At 33.9% G+C, this 14,079-nt stretch overlaps 1 protein-coding gene across 6 annotated transcripts in view; it reads right to left on the reverse strand.

Moving 5' to 3' along the window:
- Positions 1–14,079, reverse strand: part of PCDH7 (protocadherin 7) — a 253,133-nt gene that overhangs the window by 225,730 nt on the left and 13,324 nt on the right. Inside the window, exon 2 of one of the 6 annotated variants that reach the window (XR_007376770.1) lies at positions 1,335–5,214. The exons of 4 other annotated variants lie outside the window; for them this stretch is intronic. Coding sequence is in view for 1 of the 2 variants with exons in the window: in XM_048943282.1 (XP_048799239.1) it covers positions 5,140–5,214 (75 nt within the window). In the remaining variant the exon portion in view is untranslated. Of the gene's footprint in view, positions 1–886; positions 5,215–14,079 lie in introns of those variants that run through there. One more of the 6 variants, XM_048943282.1, reaches the window with a different exon arrangement.

Consider the following 14,079-nt stretch of genomic DNA (forward strand, 5'->3'; position numbering starts at 1 on the left):
TTATACAGTTACAGGATTTGCTAGGATCACTCCATCTATAGGGCACTGAGACTGTGCTACAAGCAACAAATGAAAAGCAGTAATCAGTCAGTGCATAAAATCCACAGCAGAATTTGTAGCTCTGTATTCTATACTGTGGCAGGTTCTCTTTCCTAAAAATAAAACAAAGTTATTTTTTTTTTAAAAAGGGAGTGTGAGTGGCATAAACATGTTGGTTCTGCAGACCATTGTATACCTACAAAAATCACTTCAATAAAATATTATTGCATCAATGATGTTAAATACAATCATAAAAACACTAGTGCTACAAACCCTTTCCAGTTCCCATTCTGTCCTCTGAAACATTTCTCATGTCTCTTCTCAATCTACAATAATTTAAATTCTGTTTTCTTATCAATATTTTTATTTACAATAAAAGATTTAAAATACTTTAATATTTAAAAAAAGAAATCATGTTAAAAGTTAAAAAATATAGGATATAATATGTATATAGATAGGCAAATCTATAAAAGAACACAATAATAAACATATACATATACAGATTTTTTTCTATAATGCCAACAGTTTCAGTTGAAGGATTATAGTAAAACAAATGCAGACTAGTTCACATGCATATGCAAGTGTTCAATTCCAACAGTAACTTAATATGTTAACTAATGAAAAAAATATCTAGAGCTGCATATTTTTAATCTTTTATTCATTTTTTCTTTGAAATAATTAAATGATTGTAATGATTTATTTAATGATTAATTTAACTAAGTGTACTTACTTATAATCATATTTAATATCAATAATTATTAATAATGCAAAAAGCATTAAAATGTAACATTACAGCATCATAATTTTTTAAGTAAACAGAAAGAATCAAACTATCAGAGCTGGCAAATGAACATTTTCAATTAGTAATGGATAAAATACATCAGTTACTGAAAAAACAGACTTTTCGGTTGTTGAAAATAATAACTAATGTTCTGGTAAACTTGAGCACAATCAGTATATTAAAAATAATAAATTTAGGCACCGTAAACATCATGCTTACCAGAATATGCAGGATTGTGCCTCATATTTGCTTTCATATCAAGTCTTTCAAATGAAATCTGTTCCCATTTGGTTTTAAAAATGGGAAACGGAAATACTGAAGAACAGATACACAGATATTTTATTTCAAACTATATTCTTTTCCAGATCAGACAAAGGTATGGAAAACCTTTTTGTAACCACTTTGACCGTTGTTTTTTGTTTGTTTGTTTTTGTTTTTAAATCTCTTTACAGATCAGCTCACTAACCTGAACAACAGAATCAGCTATATTTCAGCAATTCATTTCTCTCCAAACAGTCTTTTGTTAGAAGAGAAGTCAAGCCTGCATTAGAGCAATAACTTGGAGACAGGTACTACTAAATCTTATGAATCTTCCCCAAAATCCCCTAACTCAAGGACTAATAATGTAACAGTGATAAAACTTCTAAATATGCGTTCAGTCTGGCTCCTTGCCTGTTTTACTGTTTTATAGATGAAAAACAAAGTGGTGGCTTACAATGTTTTCGATGAGATTGGCTGTGATGTTAGAATAATCAACTGCAGGAACTAGCTGCACATTTTATAAAATGATTTGTATCAGTCTGAGATTTATAGACCTCGAGAAATACACAGACTATGTCCAAAAAGTTTGTGAAAGCTGACCAGTAAGAGATTTACTTACATAATGTGTGAAAAATATCTAGATGTACCTGTCTTAGAAGAAATAATGACTAATAACTTTAAATCTGGTCACTTAAAGTCCATGTAATCCAAATGTTGTGTTGTGTTGGCACAGAGAGTAAACCTACAGTTGACATGTCACATATAAGCAGTCATAGTAACGACGTGCTGATCTCCTATACAACCAGTTGATGAAATAAGACAGTTACAGCATCTGCTGTAAAAACTCAGGGTACTGAGTTGCATCTCATTGTAGCCAATACATGACTCTGTAAAGACCTCTCTGTCACAGCATCCTATTCTTCACAAAAATATATTCAATTACCTCCCACATAGCTCTCATCTGCAGCTAGGCAGACGTTTATCAAGGACATAAGAGTCTGTATTAGTTGGATGGACTCCCACTGAGCCATTTCTGTTACAATTCCCAGTACACCTCTATCTCCCCTTTCAGACAGCCACTGTATTCCTATGTGCAAATATTTCCAAGTTTTTCTTTTTCCCTTGGGAAATGTATTCTTGTCATTTTCTCAGTTGAATCTCCTTGATCTAGCCCATGATTCCTTCTACCTCAAAACTGTCAGTTGTTGCTCAGAAAAGAGAGAATAGGACATGACTTTGAATTTACAGGCACAGGCTTTGGAAACATGATTTCAGAACACTATCATTTTTCTGTTTTCAAAGTGAAAACTTCATGCACTAGAGCAATTGTGTTCCTGTTCTCACCTTATTTCCTATTTCTACAAATTATGCATTTTAAGGATGAAGATCAATGAGATAAGCTGTTTTTATAAAGTCACAACATAAGAAACGCTGCAGAAATTCTAACAAAACGTCTTATCACAAAGCCAAGATAGTTTGTTTTTATCAGACAATTTTTATCACAAATTACATTGCAAACAATCAGTGTTCATCTTACGCAAAGTAATTTTGTTTCCTTGAACTTCTCTAAATTATCTTAACAATTTCACTTTTTATTTTTAACTTTTGGTGTACAAGCATTGCTGAATATTTCTTTCCCATTCTTGTTTGCTTTTTTTCTTACTGAAGAGGTTCAATTTTAGAACATTTTCAAACTTCTTTCATAATCTTCAGCATTGACATTATGATTAAAGAAGAATCGCTGTATTACCAAATTAGATGTTGCTACCAAACAACAAAAAGCCAACAATGTTTCATTGGCACATTTATATACAACTTCAAAGCAAACTTCATGATATAAAATTAAGCTACCCAGAATTGATTATAAGACTTCAAACCGTATTTGTTGAACAGAGGACAAAATATAAAACAGTTGTGGCTCATACATGTTTAGTTTTTCCTAACTTTCTAATATCTCAGTTTGCACTTTATTTGCTACACTTGAAAATAGAAGCAGCCAAAGCCATGAACATTATTTATGAAATCTAAGGAATACACAAGACTTCTTTTTTCCTTAATTAGCTCTGATGTTTATTCACTGTAAGGAGTGTTTAGCATAAGGAGGACAAAGTTATGCATCAGACCCCTCTGCAAATGCTTTGCAGATAACAGTAGCAAAACCTCCAGAAATACTGATGATGAACTCACAGCCTCTTATATCAGGACAGCACTACATCACAGCTATCAATTCCATCACTGTCACTATTTATTCAAAACAACTAAGGTAAAGAGTTAACTACCATAACACCATAAATGCAACTTAGCCATGCTGCAATGGTCAGAATGTACAGAAATAACTAAAAATATCTTTTTATAGGTCTGCACAGTCATTTTTACAGATGAAATACAACACACTTAGACAAATTGTAACAGACATCTGAAAATCTCAGTACATATGGAATCTCATCCAAATTTAGTAATCAGAAGACATCTAAGCTAGTCATCTTACTTGACCACAGGGGACAAAACATACCTAATAAGGATGGAATAGCTTAATTTTGGAAAGCACATTTCTCTCATTTTTTGAAGTGGCCGTACATAAGTAACTTGCACTAGATGACAACCAAGCTGAGGTGGCCTAAAGGCAAATTTGGTAGCAATTTTTATTTTTTTTTAATTTTTTAATCTCTTAAAAATGTGATTCTTCTTTAGATTTGTATTTCTACTCCATTCTTACCTTAAGAACTAATGTAGACATAGGGATAACATAATAGTTCTACTATGTCAATCAGAATACACTCATCCAAAGGAGTTAACATAATTCTTGTCCAATGAATTGAATTTTTTTCAGGGAATACACAATTAAACTAGTGCATGGAAGAACTGAAAACTTTACCCCCGTATCATCCATGTGCAGAAAATATTACATTCGAGCAAAACAAGACTGTTATGCCATAATATTAGGCTTGAAAATTTACTACATTTTAAAACAATAAATGTAGGTTGCTCCAAAAGTAATACCTCCTATTTATTTTCACAGAAACTACATCAGATATAAAGAGCACAAAAACACTGTTTGATAGAGAAAATTCTCAGCTACAAAACACTATTTTTAACAGTCACAGCCATTAACTATGCATTAGTTCAGCAATGAGCAAGAGCTTGCATGCTCTGCTCATAAAAATCTGCACCAGCAGAGGTGACATACTGTATCACAGCTGCTATGGTGGTGTAATTGCAAGGAAAATATTGCCCATGTAGTTCATCTCTCATCAGCCTGAACAGATGGAAGTCAGAGCATGCCAAATCTGGACAATAAAAGTAGGAGTGGCAAAACAGTTCAGCCAGAACTGGCAATGTATTCCATGGTCTTCAAACTGGCACGGGGTCAGGCACTATTGTGTTGCAAGAGAAAGGTTGAGTTCTTCTCTGACCTGACTCTGGAAGTTTAAGCCTTCAGTTTAGCCCGCATTGTGACATAGTAGCCAGAGTTGATGGTTTGTCCAGGTTCCGTCACACAGCAAAAAAATTTAATAGAATATTGGCAGGATGATTGAATCTCTAGTGCCATACCACCAACATCCACCTCTGACATTGTGAGCCAATATAATAAAATAGGAGGCATTACTTTTGGAGCAGTCCTTGTAGGTTGAGAAAGAGCATTATTTGGATGAACTTAGACATTATTATCAACCTAAAACATTAGATAGAAATTTAACTCTGAATAGAAAATGGGAAAACAATATGTATGAAACATGGCGTAAGAGATTATTATTTTACATCATTGTCTCAAAGCTTGATAGGGACACAGATGAACAAGTCCTGGGCAAGGGTTGAGAGTCCCTTTGTCTGACGGACACAGATGGACAAGGCCAGAGGCAACCAGAGAGAGAGATAAGCTGCAGATTAATGGCCAGGAAGCGGTCTTTTGTGTGGGTTTATTTTGAGGATGATGGCCATCTCAGGAGGTGCTGCACATGACTCCTACCCAAGCGCCCAGGAATGCCATGCTTGCAGAAGAAGGAGGATAAAAAGGGGACCTATAACCATGAGGTTGAGGTTTTCTGGCAACAGATTCCTCATGAAGAAGAAGAGGTTTCTGACATGAGAAGCTTCACAACCAGCCTTTCTCCCTCCTGGAGTTGCTCTGCACTCTACCAACATGTTGAAGAAAAACAAAGGTGTCTGCCATCAGATTCCTCACTACGGAATTCCTGCATGCTGACAGACTCTCCTGGGCCTGCTACCTGAGTCCTGCTGCTTCCTCCCAGACTAATTCTTAATAGTCACCATCCTTCCCTTCCCCGTCTCCCTGATTAGGATTTATAATAAACTGGTCAGACCAGCATTTGAACTGTTGTTTCTTATTCTCACACCAGGTACACATATATTAAAAAGAACCTCCTCTCCCTCCTATAAATTGGAGTGAGACACTTGGTAGTGCACTAATACAATATTTGCAAGAAAACCAAATTTAAATCTCTCTTAAAAAGCTGAAAACTATAGCATGTCATGCAACATTGTAATGTAAGCTTCTATAAATTCTACATGATATCAGCATCTTATCAGTGTTATTTCAAAGTATTCTACAAAAGCTACCCTAACACTTTTAAATGCTGAACATAGCAACCTTGTTTGCTTGCACTTGTCAGGATTTATGGCAGCACAGCCAAATGATGGAATCTGATACTTATGGCACTGGGACTCTGATTACCCACCTAAAGTCCGGAGTTTTTACAAAATTCTGTACTCTGTAAGAACACAGTTCCCATCACTGAATTCTGTCTGAACTCATAATATCCCTCAATTGCAAAAAATGCCATTATCCACTTCTTACATATCAGCATCATACTGAGGATATATCTTGAATGAGAATGCATATCAAATGCCCATTAAAAAAAGCCTGCACTCACATAGATTTTCTCCTTCCCCCTCCACTAAATGCAAAGAAGAATATTTTATTTATTTATTTATTTTAAAGACCAACTTTGAAAAATAATGAAATCACATCAATTATATGAATGGATTCATTTACAGGCCATCTTGGAGCCTCTATTGATAATAACTAGTCCAAGAATTTGTACTTGTATAAGCCCACAACACAGAGTGAGACTATAATAATACTGCATCCTACAGTTATGTAATGAACTAAATTGTATTACTGGATGCTATGCACTATAGATAGTAGTTTGCAATGATTTTATTACCTCTGCTCCACAGTTTAGATGCTAACCATTTATTTTGCTTAAATTCTAACAATAGGTCATCAGTTTTTCTTTGTCTGCACCTTTCTTTTTTTTCTATGCCTGCAAAATGTCAACTGATAATTTAATAATGAACTGCCAAGAAGACAGGTAAATGTTTACCCAGAATTTTTCAGTCTGAACATCTCTTTCTTTAAAATTCTCTTTAAGTTTTGCATGATAAAACCTTAAATTCTCTTAGTCACCTCCAACTGTGAGCTAGAAACCATAAATCTATTCATAGCTTGGGTCATTAATGAGTAAATATATTCCTTCCTTTACAAAGAGCTAGCAAAAGCGTAACACTGCCTCATTTTCCCCCTTCACTGTCAATTATACACAGTCACAGAATAAGCTTCTCAAAAATCGAGCTTCCTAGCTCTTGAATTTTGCGAAAGTAGAGAGGATGGGCACTATTTCATTTGTGCTTTTTTGGAAAGAAAGACAGAGGTAACTAACATGCCCTCTGTTTATAGTTTAGATCAGCCATAGGTGTTTGCCAGAATGCTTCTCAGTTTATCTTGATTATGATTCATGGCCACAGAAATCAAACTGATTTGGAAATGTTGCATTTTTTGTTCACTATTTTAACAAATAAAAGATCTTTCTTTAGGAATAGAATCCAAAATGGCATATGGACATGTACAGCCATTCTAAGTCACAGAGAAACTCTGTAAATGAAGCTCTTTCCTGTCTTCACTGTCTTACCTGTCACCCTATGTGCACAGGCATTCAAATACTTAGAATTTTGCAGAAGAATTTAAAAAAAAACAACTAAACTAAAAGTAACATATGTCTAAAACTTCAACACTTTCCACAATCCAGCAGAAATACTAAAATTTAAAGAATGCTTAGACTTCACATCTTGCTAACATTTGACCCCTAGCACTCAGAAGTTTGTGACTTCTTCATGAGAAAACTAAACTGGTTTTACAGAAATAAGGGAAACTGAAGTTAAAACCCAGAATTCTTTACACTGTCACATGAAATTTAAGGCTAAAAATGCAGGGCATGTTAATTAAAATTACAATACTACAGAAGAGGGGAAGGGGAGAGGGAGATGCCAGTCTCTTCTTTCTGGAAACCCGTTACAAGATGTAGAGGAACAGCATGACCTGGTGCCCGGAGAGGTCCAGATTTGACATTATAAGAAATTTCTTTACTATGAGAGTGGTAAACCAGGAACAGGCTTCCTAAAGAGGTGTTTGACATCCCATGTCTGTTAGTATTCAAAAGGCAGATAATAATCCCCTCAAACACTTTAACTTTTGGTTAGCTTTAACAGTTAGTTAGACGAACTTTGAAGGCCCCTTTCAAGTGATCTATTCTATATAAGAATAAAATTCTCATGTATGTTGGTACTTTCCTTTTGATCTCTGTTCTACTTCCTATTCCAGACAGCATCACCCTCCTAAAACAGTATAGAAGATTCACTTTACTTGGCTCTCAGAATAGCTCTTAATGAAGCCAGTAAGCAAGTGACTTTCTTACAGCTCAGATGAATTTTATTCATCAGAATCTTTCAGTTTAAATTAAAAATAATAATAATAATAATAAAAAAGTTTTCATCTCAAGTTTTCTTTTTTTTCAGTCTCTTAATTTTCAATATGAGATAGCTAACCCATGACTCATGTAACAGTCCCTACAAAATCAATCCAAATATAAAACTAGGGAAAAAAAGTAGACAATCAAAAAAGCATAGAAAGATGGAGCTTTTCTATCCATATCCCCCAGTGTTTTAAACGTGCATTGCTTTTGATGAAGAGGAAAGCAAAGGTAGAGAGCAGCATTTTTACTTGACAAAGTTCTCTCAAAACATGTTTTCAATTATTTAATAAAAGACTCAGCCAGAACTACAATACCAGCATGATTTAAAAAACAGTTCTTCTTTCTGAGTTCAAGCAAAATTCTAGGGGGAAAAAGACAGACAGACAGAAAGAAAAAAGAACTCTAACTGCACTCATTTTCTATGAGAAAAGTCTTGCTTAAATGTTAGATCTTTCCACCGGGAGACAAAGTAAATATCTGGTTTTCCAGTACAGAAATAGGAAAAAAAAAGAAGAAAAGTGCTAGGCATAAAAATGTCCTTATTATAGCCTGAATTTCCTTTTCTCAAGATATAGTCCTTCTTCATCCTCCAGATTACATGCTTGCACCTTACACAAGGTATACATCTTAAAACTAAACAGAAATGCATTGAAGTCAATAGTCCAATTGCCTACTTATTGAACTAGACATCATACTGGCAGCACATGCCCCTTGGATCTGCAATTATTTCTTATTAATATTGCGATGAACCAGAAGATGTTGATTGCAAACTTTAAAACCTCTGCTGCATAAATAAACAAAACTGTTATCTCTACAAGAAAACTGAACATTAATCTCTATCATTATGTCAAAAATAAGAAAGACAGCAAAATGTTTTCTTCAGAGATTCCAGGGCTCTGAGACACATCCTTAGTACAAATTAGAATGACTTCGATGATATTCATAAAATGTGGGGGGAAAAAAATCAAAAAACTACCAGCTCAGTGAGAATTTTAGAAAAGATGGATTCTCTAGAACAGTAAAGATTTAAAAAATGGTGATGTTCACATTTTTAGACATGCTTTTATTCAGTCACTACCTTTATTTGGGATATTTTTTCACTGTAAAATATAGGAGGTCTTTTTCTGTGGTATGTCCATGAAACATGAACAGATTCAGTGCTCAGCTTCTTTGTATTTTGTTGTCTTACAATGCACAACTTCAGAATGACACCTAATTATTAACTGAAATCCCTGTTTAAGTCCATAAACTAAAAATGAGTTTGCTGATTTGAAACACTCCTACTACACTGAAGACTACACTATCAAAATGGATGCTATATCTACATTTTCATTTACAAAGTGGTAGCTGGGGAGTATGCTTTTAGACAAATCCTCCAACCTAGAGTTTAAATGCTAAGGTGACTTTAAACACTGAAGAATCCTTCCATTTTTTTAATCACAAATGTGCCATAGTATCAGCTGATCTTTTTGTAAAAGACATACCTTTATATGATTACATATTTCATATATAGTTCTGCACAGATTCATAGTGTCCTTCAATGTACAAGTTAAAGAAATCACTAATAATGATTAAAACTGTACATTTCATAATACACAAAAAAAATGTTCTCAAATAAGTGTTAGTATTAAATTAGTATTAAGGATCCTTGGAAATGAAAAAAAAAAAAAAAATCAGAAAAAGCAAGATGCTTTTTATGAATTTAGGGGAATTTCCTGACCATCTCTTACACTGAATTTATCAGGTTCGTTATGATAAATGGATGTTGTCATAATCTTTCATTGTCAGACTGCACTGCTGCCCTAACAGCATCTATTCTTGTAAAGCAGAACTGAAATCAGAAAGTTCAAAATTAATAGCTGTGAAATCTCAAGCACTCGTAACCATGTGTTTTTATCACTTCCATGCTGTGCAGATTCGGTACTCTTGTTATTTATTATTTGTGACAGTGAACAATTCCCACTTGCTTTAGTGAAAAAGTGAAGAGCTGTTTGCATAACTAGCAAGGTGAAAAATAGATTTCAAACTGTTGGAATCGCTTCACACGAACAACATACACAGATCAGCAGACAGCTTACTTTCAGACCTCTACAATGTGCTGACAACACAATACATTATAGCTTCCTTTTGTAAAAGCATTTCTTACAGAATGCTCTAGATTTGTGAGGAACCTGAAATGATGGAGACTTGATACGGTACAGGGGATCCTATCTACTTCAACAGTCAACTTCATCTTTAGATTGGAAAAATATAAATTCTTTTTAAAACAGTAATTTGTTTGTGGTACATGGTTACTATGTGGACTGATCCACAGGGTACTCCCTGACGCATTACAAACAACAAAACACCACGCTATAGCATAGGAGAGAACAGTTCCTTATACAAGACATGGGTTGTCAGACACATTCGTCTCCCCTCTGAGCCAAACAGAAGAGAATGAGATTTTTACAGGTAAAGAATTAAGTATCAGCAGTGTTTCAATCTGATATAGAAGTAATTTTTTGGAGGAGAAAATAAAAAAAAATATATGTCTACTGTATTTTTCTTAAGATATTTTATCAATTTATTTTTATAAATGAAATGCAGAGATAGCATCTCCAAACAGTATATATTTCAAATTAGAAAGGAAAGGTTAAAGATGGTAACTGCAACGGTATTACAAAATGTCTCCATCTGATTTAATATTAATATACAGAAAAATCTATCATGTATCAGGACAGCAAGTAAGATTTGCCTGCGGACAATGCTGTTATCAGCACACAATTAGTTGCAGATTGGAGACACTAGCCTTAGATCTGTTCTCGTGCCAGTAATCTGTTTCCTAGTTGATTGAAATCCAACAGCTTTTGATGAAATGCTATTTATTTAGCTACAGACAATTTGATTAGTTGTAAGGGTAATAACAACAAAACCAGTAATGCTCAACGTGACATCAAATGGTGTAGGTCATATTTTAATTGAGACATTTCAGTGAAGAATACGTAATTATTAAATGAAGCAGGATATGTTACAAGAGAAGTTTTTTATTGCAAAGTCATTTTTTTTGATTAAAAAAAAAAAACATTGAGAAGGCTGAAGAGTCTTTTCTACTGTCAATTACTATAAACCCATCACAAAGTATGAACTCTTAGTTCTTAATGCTAAGTCTTTCAAATCCTTGGACTTATTTCATTTATTTTTTCTCTTTGATAACAGATGGGATTTTCTTTTATCCTTACTAATTTGCATCAATAGTAGATCATGAAGTTCTATAAATACATAAAGCCTTTTAGAAACATTTGATAGAGAGACGATTTAGCCATTCCTTTCATATGCCTATAACATTAATTCTCCAGGAAGGTTACTGTACAATTTGAAGAGTTCACTATATTATATTTAATAAAGAACTAGTAAAGAAAAAATACATAAATTTAGCTTTCAAAAATCCTAGAAAGGTGCATTAATATTCAGTATTAAAAAGACCAAAATTCAATTCAATTCATTCAGCAGTGTCTGAAAGGCCAATTGAGTACAACATCCTCCAATTGCCTTGAACATCATGAGTGATAAAATATTTCACAATAAAATAGTTCACAGTAAAAAAGACAGCACCTTCTTAATTTATTCTGCACAGAGGATTTTCACTGCTGTTTAACTTTTGCTCTACATTTAAAAAAAATAAAAAATAAAAATAAAAATAAAAAAGATCCAGAATGGTAGTGACAATTCATATATAAATATTTAAAGAGCGGATGTTGCACAAAAAAGATAGGACAAATTATGTAAGCGTTCAGTGAGAGAGAGAGTTCTGGAGAATACGGACAGCAACGGTTGGACAGTTCTGCAGACAGCTAACCAAGTTTCTTTCACTTCTAAACTAAACCATTTTTCATATACATGGGAAAAAAAAATACACATGCAAACAACACAAGCACTATTCTTTACAGTGAAATACAGTCAAACATATAGTCCTAATAGAATCTAAACAGGATGAGCTATTATACCATTTCAGCAGGGAAATCAGATCAAGGGAGCTGCTAGTGTGAAGTCTGAGACTACAGAATGAAATCTTGTATCCTGGTGAAACTACTACTGCATCTCAGTGGTAGTTGTCTGTCACTCATATGAAGTTGTTAGGCATTTCAGATATGATATTCTAGTCTACTTTATATATATGGAGTAATTAACTGAGTAAATTACATGACCCAAACAACTTGCTGAAATCTCCAGAAGAAATGGTCATAGTTGAAGGCCACTAGGAAAATGGGTATTTCTCTATTTCATACCCATTAGTACCACTTTTATAGAAATTAATACTTGCTCTAGAAACTGTTGAGCTTTATTTATATTCAGAAAACTTCCCATTAAAATACAGTGATAGTTTAAGGTGCTTGATTTGCACGACCCAGAATAATACTGTCAATATGCGGTCAGAGAAGCCATTTGAATGACTTCGCTAAGTTTATATGACAGATCTAATCCAAGATCTAGGCTGAGGCTGCAGGGAGAAGCATTTAGTAACCTGTATTAGAAGAAGATATCAAGCTTTCAGAGCAATTATTCCTTATGTAGAAGAATAAATACTTTTCTTTCAAATAAATCAATTACTGTACTTCTGCAAACTTGCACTACAACTGTAACATAATTATATGCTCACGGAAAAGAATATTTTTCTGATTCAACAGAATGATGGATATCCACTCCTGCTATAACAGAAGGCACATGTATGTCATTAAAACCAGTTCAGAACATGTGGATGGAAATAAGGAATTGGATTCCCCATTTAATTACTCAAATTTTACGACAACGTAATTTAACTCAGAAGAAGAGTAACGCAATGGAGAATGAGACCAAATACATGTTGAAATCAGCACAGAAATGTGAACAAAATGTGTGGCAAAATAGAGGCTTAAAGTATCACTGTGAAAATTTCAGGAGCAGGTAAAGTAACATACACTTTACTTTCCTGTTGTTCCATCATCTATATTTACATTTCTGTCTTTTATCATTAGAAAGCTCGTAAACTATAAAGTATTTGCTCCTGTTAAGTAGTGCTTAACAAATATATTAAACTGATCTGCATAAGAAAACAGATTTCATGTGAAACACAAAGTTTGCTGTATAAAGCAGGTATGAATTTTCAGGCCAAGCCTTTCTCACGTGTTGCATTGCTAGTAGGGGGTAGCACACAGCTCCATGAATCCATACCATAATCAGCCAGATAACCAAAGTTATCTCACCAGATATGCTCCTACTGTACCATTAGTTAAAGCAAGATCATGTTTAATGCTAGCATTATACTTTTTGAAATTTCACTAAGGTTACAGCATTCCCATGTGAGAAAGATAATTTTTTATTTGGATGTAATGTATCATCAAAGTATGTTGTCCACTATTTTGCCACTCTGCTTTATACACACTCACTATTAAGTTAAATGAGTGAGATTTGTTACATAACGTAAAAATTGATATAATGGTCTTCTGTACTTTCTTTTAAAGTAAATCAGTCTTAGAATATTATGTTATATATTTTGTTTGCAAAGGCTGATATTAGCTGTTTTGCTGGCTCTAGTCGGAGACACTTAGCAACTCTCATTTTAACCCAGTGTGAGATCAGCATCAGCCTAAATGCTCTGAAGGTGAGTTAATTGCTAACTGCTGTCAGTTTTTGATTTCTGTGAAAACAAAGTTTGTCCCAAATCAAAATAATTTGTTAAACTAACAGCAGTGTACATATGAACATGTATATATGCATGCATGTTCTACTAATAGGCACGTGTACAGTACACATGAAAACTGTGCATAAGTCTTTATTGTATAAATATTTTCAGCCTTGCCCAAATGCGTTGCATTCACAAGGAGACCAAATAATGCTTAAATTATTTGTTTCTTTAAATAATAATTTTTTTAAAAAAAGTAATAAATTGTTGATTGGCCTCAATCTGTAGCTGCAGAAAGTGTACAAGAAGGTATCTAGGCCTTGAATCATATAGCAGCTGTGCACTTGTGTGTAGTTATTCTCAAGCTTCAAAATATCTTCAGTTACACTGAGACACACATGTTGATACCCGAATCACACCCAGAACACTGCAAAGTCTCCATCAATTCCTAAATTTCATTTTTCAGCATAATACTGAACTCAGAAAAACATTCGTACATCTCCGTGAAAATATTGTCCTGGTAAAGCACATTTTTCCAAAGGATAAGCCTCTGAAAATAAGCAATCCTGCTTCACATGGATTTGGTATCC

This window comes from Lagopus muta, chromosome 4 (genome assembly GCF_023343835.1).
Source record: "Lagopus muta isolate bLagMut1 chromosome 4, bLagMut1 primary, whole genome shotgun sequence".
In the NCBI taxonomy this organism is placed as follows: domain Eukaryota; kingdom Metazoa; phylum Chordata; class Aves; order Galliformes; family Phasianidae; genus Lagopus; species Lagopus muta.